Raw genomic sequence first — 20,355 nt, 5'->3', positions numbered from 1 at the left:
GCGCAGCCTTGCCACATCCAATATGGCGGCGACGTTGACGTACGGCTCAGCGCTCGATGCGGCGTCTACGTATATGCTGCAAAGTGGCACACCGTTTTTTTGCGCAGGCGCAGTGTATCAACAGTAGGTTCACGCGGGACCTGATGCACACAGCTGAACGTTATGCGTTGTTAACACTACAACGGTCTCTGGTCAAGTTCCGGTCAGTCTCCGTGAGGCCTTACGGTTCCGGTTAAAGCTCCCGGTGAACGCTCCGGTTAACCGACAGTTTCTGCAGGTAAGCTGAAGCTCTAATGTGCTAACTGTTAGCCGCTAACAACACAAACACAGCGGCCTGCCACGGTCTGACCTTAGCTCAGAGGCTAACTTTAGCGTTAGCTTTAACCATCCAGGTAAACGGACCGCAGGTGAGTGTTACCGTTTCACTCCAGCAGTACTGGTTATCAGTGTTTACGTGTCCCTGTTTACCTGTCGGGACTTCCGATGACTCGCAATAGAAACCGTAACGAGCTAGCGTTAGCAGCTACTTAGCTCAAAGTTCCCCTGCTGTGATTTAACGCTACCCATGGAAAGTGTTGTTTGTTTGGTTGTGTTCAGTATAAACAAGCAGTTTGACTCACAGGTGTGTGACATAAACATGTTGGTGTGTTTTGATAAACATCAGCTCCATGTTGTTTTCGTCATCAGACAGAGCGTTGAGACAACGTTAGAACTGGTTCTGGTTGATATCAAACCTCCACATGTTGTAACTCAGATATTATTGATTATAGATCAGTGATCACAGAATGAATCTGATTGAACTGTAAACAGGAAACACAAACATGATGTAAACATAAATAAAACATTGAGCTCATCACTTTGTTTCTGTTTTACAATCTGTTTACAACTTTATTGACCACAGTCATATTTACACTCAGACTTTTATCGATCAGATTGTGACCGTGTCCCTGACCTCGCCGCTCAGACTCAGACTGAAGCTCAGAGAGATTCATCACATGTCAGATGTGATCAAACTCTGAGTCTAATCCTGAACTCTGACTTGACTTGACACAACATGGGCAGCTGTGTGACGGTATTTACAGAGACTTGGCTGGATAGCACCGTTCCTGACGGGGCTATCGAACTAGCAGGCCACACTGTCTACCGAGCCGACGGGACTGCAGACTCCGGTAAGAGTAGGGGAGGAGGAGTGTGTATCTGCATAAACAACGACTGGTGTCAGGTCAAAGATGTGGCATGTCTGGTGTCCAAAACATATTTATAATGTTAAAAATATATAAATATTTCAAAACACTACATTACGTTACTCAACTCTCCCCTCTTCACTTACTCATATGAGTATTCACTATAAGAAATGAAAATTTAAGGAGCTATTGAGCTCAAAAGTACCAAACTGTCCTTCCTGAGTAACGTGCCCGCTTAAATCTAAGTACACAAATGTGCCAAAAAATGTCAGAAATCTTAATAAAAGCATTAATTATCTACTGGGGCATAATTGTGTTAATGTTTGCAATGACATCTTCAAATATGGTAACAATGCTATAAGGATGATTCATTATGAACGTGAACAAACTGAAAACGATCAGATAAATAAGATTTAAACCAGCTTAGTGCAGAACCTTTTAGGCCAATTAAGTGATCCAGTCTCTGCAGTAGAATTTGATGGTCAGTTGTGTCAAACGCCGCACTAAGATCTAATAAAACAAGTACAGAGACGAGTCCTTTGTCTGAAGCAATCAGAAGGTCATTTGTAATTTTAACTAGTGCTGTCTCAGTGCTATGATGCACTCTAAATCCTGACTGAAATTCCTCAAATAGATTATTATCATGGAGAAAATGACACAGCTGGTCTGCGACTACTTTCTCAAGGATCTTTGACATAAAGGGAAGATTAGATATTGGTCTATAGTTGGCTAACACCTCTGGATCCAGGGTGGGCTTTTTTAGTAGAGGTTTAATTACAGCTACTTTAAAAGACTGTGGTACATAGCCTGTTAATAAGGATATATTGATCATATCTAATATATGAGTGTTAACTAAAGGAAAGACCTCCTTAAGTAGCCTAGTTGGGATGGGGTCTAAGAGACACGTTGATGATTTAGATGAAGAAATCACTGCGGTCAATTCTTGAAAAGAAATTGGGGAGAAGCAATCTAAATATATATTAGGTCTTACAGCTGTGTTTGAGGTTAGATAGGTACTATCTGAGGACAGGAGGTCATGAATTTTGCCTCTAATAGTTAGAATTTTGTCATTAAAAAAGCTCATAAAATCATTACTGCTAAGGGCTAAAGGAATACAAGGCTCAATAGAGCTCTGACTCTCAGCCTGGCTACAGTGCTGACTGAGAGTGACAACAATGAGACCCACTACAGACAGGAGGTCCAACATCTGGCTGAGTGGTGTTTGGACAACAACCTGGTCTTAAACACCACCAAAACAAAAGAGGTCATCATGGACTTCAGGAGGTCCAAGAGGACCACACAGTACCCTCGCTTCATCAATGGAGAAGAGGTGGAGAGGGTGGAGTCCATCTAATTCCTGGGAATCCACATAACAGAGGACTTGACGTGGACACTGAAAACCTCCAGCCTGGTGAACAGAGCCCAGCAGAGGCTCTACTTTTTACAAAAACTAAAACAGGCTGGTCTACCCCCACAACTATTCATAAACTTCCACAGGAGCACAATAGAGAGCATCGCCTGTCAGTCCTGCACAGTGTGGTATGGAAGCTGCACAGTGGAAAACAGGAGGGCCCTATTCCGGGTTATAAGGACAGCCCAGAGGATTGTGGGAGTTGCCCTCCCAGACCTTGACTCGGTTTATGCTGACCGCCTGCAGAGGAAGGCAAGATCCATCAGCACAGACCAAACTCACCCGGGACATCCTCTGTTTGTTCCCCTACCATCAGGAAGGAGGTACCACACTTTAAGAACGCGGACCACCAGGTTGAGGAACAGCTTTTTCCCCGGAGCTGTAGCCTCCATCACCCCTCCCCTCCTCCCCCCCGCACTTTTTGACAATCAATGACATGGGCTGAATGTATTATCGTGTACAATATCTGCAATATTTTAACTCCAAAAATGCACTTTATACAGCTACTGCTCTTATCTATTTATTTTATCTACTATTTTTATATCATTTATTGCTGCCATTTTATACAGTTTGTGTCCATGTTGTTGCATTGTATTTTATTTTATTTTTTTTTTCAGTTTTGAATATGTCTGTGTCTTGCCGCTGAGAGTGTACCAACTAAATTTCGTTGTGGAAGCACAATGCCAGTAAAACTTCCTTCCTTCCTTCCTTCCTTACCCTGATCTGGGAAACTCTGAGTATCCGGTTCCAGAACAGCTGATTTGAATTAGTTCAGTCACCTCTGAGTAGGTACACCTTGAGTTAAGCACGTGCACAACCACAATAAAAAGCCATCACCAGTGGAGCCCTGATACCTCGAATCACCATGGCAACCAGAGAGAAAAAGCGATCAACTTATTTTACACCTGTGGACTTGGAGGTGCTCATGAATGGAGAGATAGAATATGAGCATATATTTCATCAGTTGCCCCACAGTTCTGTAGTTCGCACGAGGGTGCACGCTCGCTGTTCTGCACGCCTGTTCATACCCATCCATATCACATAGACACTCACCGCAGACGCCAGCTTGTCCTCCCTGCTGCCCTCTGTTAGACGCCGAATCCGCCAAACAGGGGCATATCGAGTTCCTGGGGTTTAAAGGGGACGTAGCAGGAAAATGGTCACCTGATTAATTTAAATGTGTGTTTGCACTAATTATGTTTATTTTGCAGTATTGGAGACTGAATGTTGACATGTTGAACAGTGAGTATTTAAAGGAGGTATTTCTCTGTATTTAACTATTTGTCAATACATTTTTGGTTGTTTCTATTTGTAGGGAAACACTGATTTCAAAGTTAATTATTCTTTTTCTGTCATGCCCAGTGGGAGGGGCTTATGATTTATAAGGCAGCCATCTTGTCCATGTTGGTGTGGAGAGTTGGTGGTACATGGCAGGAGTTTGACAACAAGAGAAAGTATTGAGTGAGTGTGTTTTTGGACGATTGTCCTTGTTTTTCGGCCGGTGGTCCAGCTGTAATTTGGGTTACTGAAGAACTCTGAACCCAGGGTGCCTTTTTGTAAATATTTTGTTGTTACTTTGTACTTATTTTTTTCACTGTTTTGGTTGGTTTGGTGGAATAAACACTTTAAAACGTATCTTCCCGACTACGCCATATTTTTCCCGGAAGAACCCCGCTACACAAAGTAAAAGCACTAAAGCTGCCAAGGAGAGAGGCAGCATGGGAAATTTAGCAAGCAGGATCTTATTTGACGGGATGCTGGTGGCGTAGTAGTAGTAGTAGTAGGCATAGCGGGTTCGACTCCAGTCTGTGGCACCTTGCTGCATGTCACTCCCTCTGTCTCTCTCCCCCTTTTACGCTTACTGCCCCCCCCCCCCCCCAAAAAAAAAAAAAAAAAGAATCCTTGGTAATTTCAGCTGCTGTTTTAAGCACATATAGATGGTTGATGATTTATTTGAAATTTGAATCCTTAAAAACTATCATACCCAAGAGAGCACATCTAAATGGGGTCTGAAGTAGGGCTGACCTTCGACTCCATTTATTGACATTCGAAGCTTCGAAGCTCAGAACAAATTTAACTTGAAGCATTCGACGACATAAAAAATTATGGCGAAAACGTAGTTTCTTCCAACACTAGAATTAAGATAAAAATATTCACAAACGAAAAACCACTAATGGTCGGTGAAAAGTAGTGTTTAACTTTTCATTGAACACTAAATTCAAACCCTCTGTGCACACTGCAGCACAATCAAACAGATGCGCAACTCAGAGCATCAGAAGTGTCTCTGACACCAGACTCAGAGCAGACCGTTGGAACTGGAAAATACATATTTTACATCAATAAAATCTATTTTATCATTATTTTGAGTCACATTGTTGAAAGAATTTAGTTGTCTGTGTTCAAGCAGGATAATAGCAGGTCTCCATTGTGCGTCGGGCTTTCTATTTCCTTGTCGCAGATTTTTTTCTTTTTTAATTACATGATATATAGGCTATTCTCCCTTAACTCACCAGTAAAAAATACCTTTATCCATTTCAAATAACCAGTGGCAATAATATCCCCGTTCTCTGATTTACTGTGAAACATTTTTAGGCAATTCATGCAAAAATCAGACTGGATGACTCCTTTACACGGCCTAATGGGGCCGGCCTTTATTTGTCAATCAATCCGAAAAACAATCAATTAAAAACACAAAGTGGAACTGGAACATGAACTCTTATACGCCTAACACATCTGATGACCTCTTGGACATGTCTGCCAGCTCTGAGTGCGCTCGTTGTCAGTATCGGACTGGTGGGGGTTAGTGTTGCGTTTAAGGCCTCCCCCCAAAAAATGGAAAAAAAAGTGCAGAAGCTTCGATTTTTTTTTTCACAATCAAATCCCGTGCAATTGAACAAAGCTTCGAAGCTTCAAATGTTTTGGGTCAGCCCTAGTCTGAAGATCCTCTCCCGGCGTAAAGCATTGTGAATTAATTCTGCCTCGATATCAAGATAAGATAAGATACACCTTTATTGATCCCATAATTGAGAAATTCTAGTGTTACAGCAGTCAAGGAAAAAGAGTCAGATTAAAGAATTCAAAATTAAACTTAAAAAACTTAAATAACTAGGCATGCAAATAAGTAAAAAAAATATGAGACGGCGATAAATAACAATAATAATAATAATAATAATAATAATAATGAAAATAATAGGAAGTGGATAATAATGAGCAGCAGTGAATGAAAATGAGCAAAAACTGAGCAGTGGATAAAGGGAGCACATCTAGTGCAAGTGATTGTATGTGCAAAACAGCAGACAACTGTGGTGTCCATAAAGTGTCCATAGTGTCAATAAAGTGTCCATAGTGTCAATAAAGTGTCCATGGTGCAGTCTACTGTGAGCAGTGCTGGTTATGTAGCCTGAAAGCAGCAAGCAGGAAGGACCTGTGATAGCGTTCCTTCACACACTTTGGGTGAATCAGTCTTTTGCTGAAGGAGCGATAGATCGATCAGATTTCCTACATATGAACAACCCATGTGTGTCTGCCAGCTTGCTTCAGGCTCAGCAGTAGGGAGGAGACAGGGTGAACTCAGGGTGTCTTATAGAAAACCTGTCAGCGAGCAGGTTAGGTTCACAGAGTCAGTTGCCATGGTGATTGACTCAGAGTTTGACTTACCTCTCTGTCTGGAGCTGAAAACCCAGAGTTTCCCTCATCTCAGGGTTAACACACTCAGAGTGTCCCTCATCTCAGGGTTAACACGCTCAGAGTTTCCCTCATCTCAGGGTTAACATATTCAGAGTTTCCCTCATCTCAGGGTTAACATATTCAGAGTGTCCCTCATCTCAGGGTTAACACGCTCAGAGTGTCCCTCATCTCAGGGTTAACATACTCAGAGTTTCCCTCATCTCAGGGTTAACACGCTCAGAGTTTCCCTCATCTCAGGGTTAACACGCTCAGAGTGTCCCTCATCTCAGGGTTAACATATTCAGAGTTTCCCTCATCTCAGGGTTAACACACTCAGAGTTTCCCTCATCTCAGGGTTAACACGCTCAGAGTGTCCCTCATCTCAGGGTTAACATATTCAGAGTTTCCCTCATCTCAGGGTTAACACACTCAGAGTGTCCCTCATCTCAGGGTTAACACGCTCAGAGTTTCCCTCATCTCAGGGTTAACACATTCAGAGTTTCCCTCATCTCAGGGTTAACACACTCAGAGTGTCCCTCATCTCAGGGTTAACATACTCAGAGTTTCCCTCATCTCAGGGTTAACACGCTCAGAGTTTCCCTCATCTCAGGGTTAACATACTCAGAGTTTCCCTCATCTCAGGGTTAACACACTCAGAGTGTCCCTCATCTCAGGGTTAACACGCTCAGAGTTTCCCTCATCTCAGGGTTAACATATTCAGAGTTTCCCTCATCTCAGGGTTAACACGCTCAGAGTTTCCCTCATCTCAGGGTTAACATACTCAGAGTGTCCCTCATCTCAGGGTTAACATACTCAGAGTTTCCCTCATCTCAGGGTTAACACACTCAGAGTGTCCCTCATCTCAGGGTTAACATACTCAGAGTTTCCCTCATCTCAGGGTTAACACACTCAGAGTGTCCCTCATCTCAGGGTTAACATATTCAGAGTTTCCCTCATCTCAGGGTTAACATACTCAGAGTTTCCCTCATCTCAGGGTTAACACGCTCAGAGTTTCCCTCATCTCAGGGTTAACACGCTCAGAGTTTTCACTAAACCCTCTTTATGGAATACCCCTTAGCTGTTAGAGCTCACTGTGACGAAATGTTTATTTCACTGACTCCTCCCCTGCATAGTCGTTAACAACCACAGAAGAAGAAGAGATGGCGCCGGTGTCAGACAGAGGAGGTGGGAGGAGCAAAGGGAGGGAGCTGTCTCTGGACGACTGTCGTTGTCCGGTGTGTCTGGAGATCTTCATGGAGCCAGTGACGCTGCCCTGCACACACACCTTCTGCAAGGTAACACACGCTAACACAATCACACACTAACACTAACAGAGTAACACACACACTCCTGCAGTCTTGTTTAATGACAGGTGTGTTTTGAAGGTTGTGATGTCACAGGAAGAGGAGGGCTAGGGTTAGGGTAGAGGAGTCCAGGGTGCCACGTTCAGAGAAGAAGAAGAGTGTCAGCCTCGTCAGAGCCAATCTGAGTAGGGCTGGGCGACGTATGGATTTCCACACTGTTTATATTGATATAGGGTCAAATTGGGTTACATAAAGCATCAACAGCCCCGCCCTTCATTAACTCACAGTCCCGCCAGTGTTTCCCATTAATTAACGAAACTATGGCGGCCCGCCATAGTTTAATTTGACCCGCCATAGTTTTTAAATAAAAGATTTAGGCTGCCGAAAGTATTGACTTCTCATGATATAAATAATATCTCGAACACCGTAGCGTTTTGTGCCCATGTGCTCAGGCTGTCAGATCCCAGATGCCAGAGCAGTGGGAGCGTTTCACTCGACTAAAAATACGTGTGTAAAATATTTAGGGGCACATGTGCGCATAAAAAAAATCAGCCGAAGCAGCCTGTATTTTTGATAATAAAAATATATGATAATCTAACCGCAAATGTTGAAGGAACTCCAGCCGCCTTCCCTCTTCCCCATGTGACATGGGCGGTTTTCCAAGCCACTGTCGGCACAATGAATATAAGTCCCACTGTTGGCTGGGTGGAAATAAGTCAAAGGGCTCTAGTTTCCCGGTGCAGCGCAGGGTGGCGAACCCCGCGCAGAGCTAGTTTCAAGCAGCGCAACCCGAGGCACACTCAGTTTGGTAGTTTGGCAGACCGAGGTGCGCTGAGATGGGTGTGGTGGCGCAGCAGGGGGAGGTGTCGACAGATCCAGCTTGGCGCAGTGACAGTTTCGTGCCAAAAGGCTTCGCCGAAGGTGCGCTAAAAGCTCGCCAGCTGAAACCAGGTCTACTGTCAGCGCAGGCGGAGCGCAGCCGGTGTAAGTGGAAGTTCGGCTGACCGGCGGACAGTGCGCACATGTCACCAAAACCTCACAGGCAGGTTTCCAGAATGTCAGGCACATTAACGATGCAATAAATACCCAAAAACCACTATTCAATGCAACTATCTGCAATCAGCACATACATGTATCTCTATATCGACTGTCCCGTCACATCTGATGTCAGATCAAAGGGGATTGGCACGTTTGGCACGCGTAATGGAAACCCAACCTGATTTGATTATACAGCTGCAAACTAATGAGTTCACATCCCTTTCAGCCAACCACAAACAGCCACAGCATCAGATAGGGAGTATATATTCAGCATCTGTCATCTTAGAAAAGTCAAAAGAAAAGAAACAGAGTGAGACTGCGAGAGAGAAAGAGAGAGAGCACGCACGAGAGAAACGCAACATTGATTTACAATTGTGGTGACCTCCTCCCAGGCTACCTTTGCATCATCAGCCCGTGGAGGTCTGCTCGCAGTTCAGTATATTCGGACACTGCGAGCTTGGACCTCATTACGACTTCGTGCGCCGCATTTAAGGGTGAGGAGAGGGGCTCATTTGATTGGTGTGATGTGTGTAAAACCCACTCCACGCCTTCTCTCCTCCCTCTTTCTGACTTGCGCAGGTAGGAGGGACGGAGGTGGGAAACAGGAGTAGCTGCGCCAGCGCGCACGGTTTGCCAAACTTGCAAAATCCGCCTGGCCACACCCAGTTGGCGAAGCACAGGTGCGCTGTGCCCCTGCCTCACCCGGTCTGCGAAACTAGAGCCCAAAGTGTGGAGAAGAGGGACCGGTAAAAGCGGCGGACCTCTGGGGAAGCCTGCTCCGTTCTCCCCGCAGTTAGGGACCATTCGCCACGGTACTGCTGCTGGGCAGGGTGGAAATAAGTCCTGCAGAGTTACAGAGGACCTGGAGAATGTTTGAGGGTAGTAATAACATTATATAAGATAATCATATTACAAAGATAATATAAGATAATAACATTAAAGACAAAATTAAATTGCAATACTTTTTCAAAACCTGATGATTTTACCTATTGGGTTACCTTAACCCAATAGTTTTCCGAAATCCTGTGGGAAACACTGGTCCCGCTCTTCATTAACTCACAGCCCCGCCCTTCATTAACTCACAGCCCCGCTAGATATATTATGGGATGTATCATCACCATCAACATCATCATGAGTGTTTCCTGTAGTACTGATGGGGGGAGAGAGAGAGAGAGACAGAGGGAGAGAGATAGAGAGAGAGAGAAAAGGAGAGAAGGTGCCCGGTGTATTATAGGGGGGTCCTCCGGCAGACTAGGCCTAAGTCAGCCTAACTAGGGGCTGGTACAGGGCAAGCCTGAGCCAGCCCTAACTATAAGCTTTATCAAAGAGGAAAGTCTTAAGTCTAGTCTTAAATGTGGAGACGGTGTCTGCCTCCCGGACCGTAACAGGAAGATGATTCCACAGGAGAGGAGCCTGATAGCTGAAGGCTCTGGCTCCTGATCTACTTTTGGAGACTTTAGGGACCACGAGTAACCCTGCGTTCTCAGAGCGCAGTGTTCTGGTGGGATAATATGACACTATGAGCTCTCTAAGATATGACGGAGCTTGACCATTTAGAGCTTTATAAGTTAACAGTAGGATTTTAAATTCAATTCTGGATTTTACAGGGAGCCAGTGCAGAGAAGCTAAAACAGGAGAAATATGATCTCGTTTCTTAGTTCCTGTTAGTACACGTGCTGCTGCATTCTGAATTAGCTGGAGAGTTTTTAAGGACTTACTAGAGCTACCTGATAATAGAGAGTTACAGTAATCCAGCCTTGAGGTAACAAAAGCGTGGACCAATTTTTCTGCATCTTTTCAGGTCAGGATAGGCCTAATTTTCACAATATTACGCAGATGAAAAAATGCAGTCCGTGAGGTTTGTTTTAAATGAGAATTAAAAGACAAATCTTGATCAAATGTTACTCCGAGGTTTCTTACGGTAGTGCTAGAGGCCAGAGCAATGCCATCTAGAGAAACTATGTCATCAGATAAAGAGTCTCTGAGTTGTTTGGGGCCAAGAACAATAACTTCACTTTTGTCTGAATTTAACATCAGGAAGTTGGTGCTCATCCAAGTTTTTATGTCTTTAAGGCAGTTATGGAGTTTAGTTAATTGATTACTTTCTTCTGGCATGGGGAGTTTTTCCTGATCAGCTGTGAGGGTCATAAGGACAGAGGGATGTCGTATGCTGTAAAGCCCTGTGAGGCAAATTTTGATTTGTGATATTGGGCTTTATAAATAAATTTGACTGATTGATTGATCATCATCATCAGGAGTGTTTCCTGTAGTACTGATGGTATCAGATATATTATGGGATGTATCATCATCAGGAGTGTTTCCTGGAGACGGTTGATAAGGCCACGCTGTGCTGCCCGATGTGCAGGAAGAGAGTTTCCACGTGGGCTCGTCTGAACAGCAGGAACAACACGCTGGTCGACCAGCAGCTGTGGACGCACATTCAGACTGCCTTCCCTCTGCAGTGTCAGCGCCGCCTTAGTGGGCAGGACACCATCACCGAGGATGACCCTGGAGGTATCAGCACACACACATCCCATAATACTGTTACTATCTGCATGTGTGAAGCTTTGTGTTTATTTAGGGTCGTTCCATTAAGCTTTATTTATAAAGACCAAAATCACAAAAGACCCTTCATGATTGAAATTAACAAGAGCTGGCGTACCCGGCCTGGAGGGTTACCGGGGCCCCGCCCTGGAGCCAGGCCTGGGGCTGGGGCCCATGGGCGAGTGCCTGGAGGCCGGGCCTTCGCCCATGGGAAGGAGCCAGAGCTTGTGGAAGAGGTTGAGCACTACCGGCTAGATATAGTCGGTCTCACCTCGACACATAGTTCCGGCTCTGGAACCCAAGTCCTTGAGAAGGGTTGGACTCTGTCCTTTGCTGGAGTTGCTCCGGGTGAGAGGCAGAGGGCCAGGGTGGGCTTTCTGATAGCCCCCAGTCTCTCTGCCTGTACGTTGGGGTTTACCCCAGTAGACGAAAGGGTTGCTTCCCTGCGCCTTCGGGTTGGGGAACGGGTCCTGACTGTTGTCTGCGCTTATGCGCCAAACAGCAGTTCAGAGTACCCGCCCTTTTTGGAGTCCCTGGACAGTGCCCCGACCGGGGACTCCATTGTTCTGCTGGGGGACTTCAATGCTCACGTGGGCAATGACAGCAGGACCTGGAGGGGCATGATTGGGAACGATCTGTCCGATCTGAACCCGAGTGGTGTTCAGTTATTGGACTTCTGTGCGGGTCGCAGTTTGGCCATAACTAACACCATGTTCAAACATAAGGATGTCCATCGGTGCACGTGGCACCAGGACAGCCTAGGTCGCAGGTCAATGATTGACTTTGTAGTCGTATCATTTGACCTGCGGCCATATGTTCTGGACACTCGGGTGAAGAGAGGAGCAGACCTGTCAACTGATCACCACCTGGTGGTGAGTTGGATCAGATGGCAGGGGAGGACGCCGCGCAGACCTGGCAGGCCCAAACAAGCAGTGAGGGTCTGCTGGGAACGTCTGGCGGAAGAACCTGTCCAGATGATCTTCAACTCCCACCTCCGGGAGAGCTTCGACCACGTCCTGAGGGCAGAGGGGGACATTGAGTCCGAATGGGCCTTGTTCCGCTCTGCCATTGTCGAGGCGGCTGTTGCGAGCTGTGGCCACAGTCGCGGCAGTAACCCCCAAACCTGGGTGGGGTGGAGCCGTCAGGCTGAAGAAGGAGGCCTACAGGGCATGGTTGGTCTGTGGGTCTCCAGAAGCAGCTGACGGGTACCAGCGGGCCAAGTGGAGCGCAGCAGTGGCGGTCGCGGAGGCAAAAACTCGGACGTGGGAGGAGTTCGGTGAGGCCATGGAGAAAGACTGTTGATTGGCTCCAAAGAGGTTCTGGCAAACCGTCCGGCGCCTCGGGGGGGAAGGCGGCAACTTGCTCACATTGTTTACAGTGGGGGCGGGGAGCTGCTGACGTCAACTGGGGACATTGTCGGGCGACCTATGGTCATGAGCTCTGGGTAGTGACCGAAAGAACGAGATTGCGGGTACAAGCGGCTGAAATGAGTTTCCTCCGCAGGGTGGCTGGGCTCAGCCTTAGGGATAGGGTGAGGAGCTCGGACATCCGGGAGGGACTCGGAGTAGAGCCACTGCTTCTCCACATCGAGAGGAGCCAGTTGAGGTGGTTCGGGCATCTGGTAAGGATGCCTCCCGGACGCCTCCCTTGGGAGGTGTTTCGGGCATGTCCAACCGGGAGGAGACCTCGGGGCCGCCCCAGGACACGCTGGAGGGATTACATTGCCCGGCTGGCCTGGGAACGCCTCGGGGTTCCCTCAGAAGAGCTGATGGAAGTGGCTGGGGAGAAGACTGTCTGGGCTTCTCTGCTGAGGCTGCTGCCCCCGCGACTCGGACCCGGATAAGCGGAAGACGACGAGTACGAGACGAGCACGAGAAAATCACAAATTACAATGTGACAGAGACACATGGCAATAACAACAACAACAACAGCATACAGTGATAATAATAATATTAATAGTAATAATAATAGTAACAATAATAATAATGATATAGTAATAGTAATGATAATAGTAATAATAATAGTAGTAATAATAGCAAAATATTAATAGTAATAATAATAATAATAGTAGTAGTAATAATAATAACACAATATTAATAGTAATAACAGTAACAATAATAGTAATAATGATTTTGATAATAGTAATAACAGCAATAATAATGATAATAAAAGTAATAACAGCAATAATAATAGTAATAATAATGATAGTAATAATAATAATGATAATGCTTGACAGTATAAATGTTTTATAAATATATTCTTATATGACCGTATATGTGTAGCAGCAGTAGTTGTCATCAGGCAGGACACATCCAGCTGTGATTGGAGGGAACACACAGTGACAGTGGACACAGACTCTCTGGGGGCGGAGCTTAGTGATAGGCAGTAATAAGACATGAATGAAGACAGAGAAGCTCCGCCCCCTGACAGACGGAGTCTATATCAGTATCGTCAGGAGCAGGTTCAGGTTCAGTCTGACTGTGGAGATGGCGTCTGACTGAAACAGGAAGTTGGTTCGTTCAGTTTAACCTCATTGATCCTGATGATAAAAGCTGATATCATTAATCTGTTTATTGATTACAGTGACATCATCAGAACCACCAATCAGACACTGTATATGAAACATGACTGTGTGTGTGTGTGTGTGTGTGTAGTGTCTGTGTGTTTTCCCAGAGTCAGTCAGCCTGGAGAGCTGAAGAGAGAATATGAGGACCAGGTGACTAAAGTAAGTTCGGTCTCCTTGTTACAATGATGATGATGATGTCAGTGTTATTGCTGTCACGTTGGTAAACAGGGTGATAATACTGATATTAAGTAAAGTTCAAATAATAAGATATCTGTCAGAAGGGTCTCTCTGACAGAAAGGTCTGTCTGACAGAAATCATACATCATACGATGATTAACGTGGTGATTTACTCTCCTGGTGCTGGGCGACAGATCAGTGTTGATTGTCTTTAATATACCGCTGTGTAGCTGAGACAGCTGGTGGCGTGTGTCAGTAAACAGGAAGGAGCTCTATGACATTTGTGGTCGATGATGCTGTGATGTAAACGCTGTGATCAATGTGTAATAAATGTTGTGTGATAAATGTGAGAAAAATGTGACATAAATGTTGTGTGATAAATGTGAGATAAATGTTCTCACTTATGTTTATCGGTCTGATGAAGATTGGCTCATTAACATAACCACTGATTGTTGTTTACACTCGTTTATGTTTACGGCTGTCAGCTGACAGAGGAGAAGCGAGCGATGGAGGAGGAGGAGCAGAGGGCCAGTGAGGAGTACATCCAGAGACTGCTGGCTGAGGAGGAGGAGCTTCTGCAGGAGGAGAGGAGGAGGCGTGAAGATGACGAGAGGCTCGCCAGACTGCTGAGTAACCAGCTGGTCAGTGTCTGGACGTTATGACATCACACGTACAACTTGTCACATGACCTCACACAGACACTCTGAGGGTTAGTTTGGCAGTGACGTCATGTCCCAGTGAGGACACAATGAACAGGACACAAACACTCTGGGTCAGAGGTCAAGACTTAACGTTAGAGTCCACCATGGTCGACCTGCTGACGTCCACCGCTCCAGTCAGAGCTCTTAAACACTTCACATCACATTCACATGTTCACACACTGAACCTTTTTTCCACCATCTCAGCTGCTGAAGACAAAATGTCCGTCTGTAGATCAGTCGTCCCTCATGTCCTCTGAGGGACGCTGTCTGTCCTCACTGTTTAATGTCTAACCCTTCATGTCCTTTGAGGGACGCTGTCTGTCCTCACTGTTTAATGTCTAACCCTTCATGTCCTCTGAGGGACGCTGCCTGTCCTCACTGTTTAATGTCCTCCCGCAGAACTCGAATCCCGTCTCCCAGGACAACCTCGGTGCCGCTGACGTCACTCCAGCAAAAAAGAAGAAGAAGAAGGATGTCAGCGGGGGACAGATGGACAAGTATGTCCATCTGAGGACAGACCAGTGATGATGGTGATGATGATGATGATGATGATGATGAGTTTTTTGTGTGTTTCAGGTTCTTGTGTCCTCTTCCCTCCAACAACAGCTCGTCCTCGTCCCTGTCCTCTCGCTGCAGCTTCGTGTCCAACAAGGTCAGTTTGATCCAAACGTGTTTGATCACACTTGTCATAACTGAACACGTCTAAGGACAGAGGGTCAGGGGACAGACAGAGGGTCAGAGGACAGAGGGTCAGGGGACAGACAGAGGGTCAGAGGACAGAGGGTCAGGGAACAGAGGGTCAGGGAACAGAGGGTCAGGGGACAGATCGAGGGTCAGGGGACAGACAGAGGGTCAGAGGACAGAGGGTCAGGGAACAGAGGGTCAGGGGACAGATCGAGGGTCAGAGGACAGAGGGTCAGGGGACAGAGGGTCAGGGGACAGACAGAGGGTCAGAGGACAGAGGGTCAGGGGACAGAGGGTCAGGGGACAGATCGAGGGTCAGAGGACAGAGGGTCAGGGGACAGACAGAGGGTCAGAGGACATAGGGTCAGGGAACAGAGGGTCAGGGGACAGATCGAGGGTCAGGGGACAGACAGAGGGTCAGAGGACAGAGGGTCAGGGAACAGAGGGTCAGGGGACAGATCGAGGGTCAGAGGACAGAGGGTCAGAGGACAGAGGCTCAAAGGACAGACAGAGGGTCAGAGGACAGAGGGTCAGGGGACAGATCAAGGGTCAGAGGATAGAGGCTCAAAGGACAGACAGAGGGACTGAGAACAGACAGAGGGTATGGGGACAGAGGACAGACAGTCTGGAGACAGACAGAGGGTATGGGGACAGGACAGGCAGTGTGGGGACAGACTGAGTACAGACAGGACAGATGGTATGGGGACAGACAGGACAGTGTCTTTAGCTGTGGTTGTTGATGTGTCTCCTGTATAAGTAAAGTTGGTCTGAATGTCTGTCTTTCAGGAGAACATAATGGTGTCTCAGGTGGAGCGTCCCCTCCCTAACCTGGACTATTATGGTCCTCAAAGGGACAGATCAGAACCTCCGTCTGTCTCCGTGGACGACCAGCTCCACCCAGGGACACACAGGAGTCACGTGACTGGAGACAAGAGGAAGAGCTCTGAGCTGGACATGATAGAGGACGAGGAGGAGACGGTCACCAAACGAGGCTCGCTCCTCTCGCCCTCCTCCTCCTCCTCCTCCTCCTCCTCTCTGCAGGTGGAGGTCCTTCAGGGGGTCTCTGAGTGGGAGGTGGAGCAGCTGAGGAGACGTCAGCAGGAGGAGGACGACCGGCGTCTTGCTCTGCTCCTGCAGAAGGAGTTGGACCAGGAGGAGAAGCAGAGAGCCACCGACCGACGCAAAGACTCCTCCGACCCCTACCTGCTCCGCCCAAACAGCCGGGGGAAGGTGGAGGCCACCTCCTCCTCAAGGACCTCCCCAACCTCCTCCTCTAAGACCTGCTCCACCTCCCCCTCCACAAGGACCTCCACCCCCTCCTCTAAGACCACCTCCTCTACAACGACCCCCACCCCCTCCTCCACCTCCTCCTCAAGGACCTCCTCCACCTCCTCCTCTAAGACCACCTCCTCTACAACGACCCCCACCCCCTCCTCCACCTCCTCCTCAAGGACCGCCTCCACCTCCTCCTCTAAGACCTCCTCCACCTCCTCCTCTAAGACCTCCTCCACCCCCTCCACCTCCTCCTCAAGGACCTCCTCCACCTCCTCCAGCAGAGGCAGCAAACAGGCCACTCTGACTGAGATGTTCTCTAGCCTGATCAGCTGAACCCTCTGTGTCCTCCTGTGTCCCTGTATGTCCCTCTGCCTGTCTGTGTCGGTCTCTCTGTGTGTCTGTCCCTCAGTCTGTCCCTCTGTGTGTCTCTGTCTGTGTGTCTATCTATGTCTCTGTCTGTCTCTCTGTGTGTCTCCATCTGTGTGTCCCTCTGTCTGTCCTTCTGTGTCTGTCCCTCTGTGTGTCTGTCCCTCTGGGTGTCTCCGTCTGTCCCCCTGTGTGTCCCTCTGTCCGTCCCTCTGTCCGTCCCTCGGTGTCTGTCCTTCTGTGTCGGTCCCTCTGTCTGTGCCTCTGTGTCCCTCTGCCTGTCCCCTCTCTGTGTCTCTGTCTGTCCCCTCTGTGTTTGTCACTCTGCCTGTCCATCTGTGTCTCTGTCTGTCCCTCTGCCTGTCCCCTGTGTGTCTGTCCCTCAATCTGTCCTCAGCCTGTCCCTCTGTCAGCAGACACAGACCCGTTAATCAAACCTGCTCTTTATTTTAGTCAAACTGTAACGAAGCTCTTCAGCCCTGCCTTATTTTTTATTACCATGGAGACACTACGAGGACAACAGTATGTGGACATCTGAACTGTCCCTCCTGTCTCACATTACAGTTCATGGCGGACATGGTCATGAACTTCATCAACACTGACACTGGTGTGATGTCATAAAACATTTCTGATGGAGCAGTTTTGTGTTGAAACAGAGACAAAGACAAACTGTCCTCATACTGGTATCCACCAGGGGATGTCTGTGTTTGTCCAAACAGGAAGCAGAGACACTGCGTCCTCTGAAGCTGACACACTTTTTGGTTTAAATGTTTATTTTTTGTAAACAAGTTGTTTCAAATAAAGTTTTGGAGCAGAAAGATTCACTGATGTCACTCTAAGATTCAGTCCAGGCTGAGCTGAGTCTCACAGGACCTCACATATCCTCACAGGTCCTTACATGTCCCCACATGCCCTCCCAGGTCCTCACATGTCCTCACAGGTCCTCACAGGTTTTCATATGTCCTCACAGGTTCTCATATGTCCTCACATGTCCTCACAGGACCTCACATATCCTCACAGGTCCTTACATGTCCCCACATGCCCTCCCAGGTCCTCACATGTCCTCACAGGTCCTCACAGGTTTTCATATGTCCTCACAGGTTCTCATATGTCCTCACATATCCTCACAGGTCCTTACATGTCCCCACATGCCCTCCCAGGTCCTCACATGTCCTCACGGGTCCTCACAGGTTCTCATATGTCCTCACATGTCCTCACAGGACCTCACATATCCTCACAGGTCCTTACATGTCCCCACATGCCCTCCCAGGTCCTCACATGTCCTCACAGGTTCTCATATGTCCTCGCATGTCCTCACATGTCCTCACAGGTCCTCACATGTCCTTGCAGGTCCTCACAGGTTCTCATATGTCCTCACAGGTCCTCACAGGTCCTCACATCAGGCATGAAAATCACTCACATTTCAGCAAAATATACAGCTGTAAAAATACAGCCTGAGTCCTGCTGTTAGAACATGAAGTCTGAGTCCTGCTGTTAGAACATGAAGTCTGAGTCCTGCTATCAGAACATACAGTCTGAGTCCTGCTGTTAGAACATGAAGTCTGAGTCCTGCTGTTAGAACATACAGTCTGAGTCCTGCTGTTAGAACATGAAGTCTGAGTCCTGCTGTTAGAACATACAGTCTGAGTCCTGCTGTTAGAACATGAAGTCTGAGTCCTGCTGTTAGAACATACAGTCTGAGTCCTGCTGTTAGAACATGAAGTCTGAGTCCTGCTGTTAGAGCATACAGTCTGAGTCCTGCTGTTAGAACATGAAGTCTGAGTCCTGCTGTTAGAACATGAAGTCTGAGTCCTGCTGTTAGAACATACAGCCTTAGTCCTGCTGTTAGAACATACAGCCTGAGTCCTGCTGTTAGAACATACAGCCTGAGTCCTGCTGTTAGAACATACAGCCTGAGTCCTGCTGTTAGAACATACAGTCTGAGTCCTGCTGTTAGAACATGAAGTCTGAGTCCTGCTATCAGAACATACAGTCTGAGTCCTGCTGTTAGAACATGAAGTCTGAGTCCTGCTGTTAGAGCATACAGTCTGAGTCCTGCTGTTAGAACATGAAGTCTGAGTCCTGCTGTTAGAACATACAGCCTGAGTCCTGCTGTTAGAACATACAGTCTGAGTCCTGCTGTTAGAACATGAAGTCTGAGTCCTGCTGTTAGAACATGAAGTCTGAGTCCTGCTGTTAGAACATACAGTCTGAGTCCTGCTGTTAGAACATACAGCCTGAGTCCTGCTGTTAGAACATACAGTCTGAGTCCTGCTGTTAGAACATGAAGTCTGAGTCCTGCTGTTAGAACATGAAGTCTGAGTCCTGCTGTTAGAACATACAGTCTGAGTCCTGCTGTTAGAACATGAAGCCTGAGTCCTGCTGTTAGAACATGACGTCTGAGTCCTGCTGTTAGAACATACAGCCTGAGTCCTGCTGTTAGAACATGAAGTCTGAGTCCTGCTGTTAGAACATACAGCCTGAGTCCTGCTGTTAGAACATACAGCCTGGGTCCTGCTGTTAGAACATACAGTCTGAGTCCTGCTGTTAGAACATGAAGTCTGAGTCCTGCTGTTAGAACATACAGCCTGAGTCCTGCTGTTAGAACATACAGCCTGGGTCCTGCTGTTAGAACATACAGTCTGAGTCCTGCTGTTAGAACATGAAGCCTGAGTCCTGCTGTTAGAACATACAGCCTGAGTCCTGCTGTTAGAACATGAAGCCTGAGTCCTGCTGTTAGAACATACAGCCTGAGTCCTGCTGTTAGAACATGAAGCCTGAGTCCTGCTGTTAGAACATACAGCCTGGGTCCTGCTGTTAGAACATACAGCCTGAGTCCTGCTGTTAGAACATGAAGCCTGAGTCCTGCTGTTAGAACATACAGCCTGGGTCCTGCTGTTAGAACATACAGCCTGGGTCCTGCTGTTAGAACATGAAGCCTGAGTCCTGCTGTTAGAACATGAAGTCTGAGTCCTGCTGTTAGAACATACAGTCTGAGTCCTGCTGTTAGAACATATAGCCTGAGTCCTGCTGTTAGAACATGAAGTCTGAGTCCTGCTGTTAGAACATACAGTCTGAGTCCTGCTGTTAGAACATGAAGCCTGAGTCCTGCTGTTAGAACATGAAGTCTGAGTCCTGCTGTTAGAACATACAGCCTGAGTCCTGCTGTTAGAACATGAAGTCTGAGTCCTGCTGTTAGAACATACAGTCTGAGTCCTGCTGTTAGAACATACAGCCTGAGTCCTGCTGTTAGAACATGAAGTCTGAGTCCTGCTGTTAGAACATACAGTCTGAGTCCTGCTGTTAGAACATACAGTCTGAGTCCTGCTGTTGGAACATACAGCCTGAGTCCTGCTGTTAGAACATGAAGCCTGAGTCCTGCTGTTAGAACATACAGTCTGAGTCCTGCTGTTAGAACATGAAGCCTGAGTCCTGCTGT

General features: G+C 47.2%; 1 protein-coding gene across 1 annotated transcript; it reads left to right on the top strand.

Moving 5' to 3' along the window:
* The first annotated feature begins 89 nt into the window (after window positions 1-89).
* rnf168 (ring finger protein 168) lies at window positions 90-17,754 on the top strand. Its single transcript, XM_049576011.1, has 8 exons — window positions 90-277; window positions 7,395-7,556; window positions 10,916-11,117; window positions 13,802-13,872; window positions 14,376-14,531; window positions 14,991-15,088; window positions 15,168-15,243; window positions 16,062-17,754. The coding sequence occupies exons 2-8, from the start codon at window positions 7,422-7,424 to the stop codon at window positions 16,881-16,883; spliced, it is 1,560 nt and encodes a 519-aa protein (XP_049431968.1). The 5' UTR covers window positions 90-277; window positions 7,395-7,421; the 3' UTR covers window positions 16,884-17,754.
* The last annotated feature ends 2,601 nt before the right edge of the window (window positions 17,755-20,355 follow it).

Source organism: Epinephelus fuscoguttatus, linkage group LG5 (genome assembly GCF_011397635.1).
Source record: "Epinephelus fuscoguttatus linkage group LG5, E.fuscoguttatus.final_Chr_v1".
Lineage (NCBI taxonomy): Eukaryota > Metazoa > Chordata > Actinopteri > Perciformes > Serranidae > Epinephelus > Epinephelus fuscoguttatus.
This window is presented reverse-complemented; position numbering and strand designations above follow the sequence as displayed.

Coding starts and splice junctions, on each gene's coding strand:
- rnf168 (XM_049576011.1), top strand. CDS start 7,422: ATGGCGCCGGTGTCAGACAGAGGAGGTGGGAGGAGCAAAGGGAGGGAG. Junction 7,557..10,915: donor GCACACACACCTTCTGCAAG/GTAACACACGCT, acceptor TATCATCATCAG/GAGTGTTTCCTGGAGACGGT. Junction 13,873..14,375: donor ATGAGGACCAGGTGACTAAA/GTAAGTTCGGTC, acceptor TACGGCTGTCAG/CTGACAGAGGAGAAGCGAGC.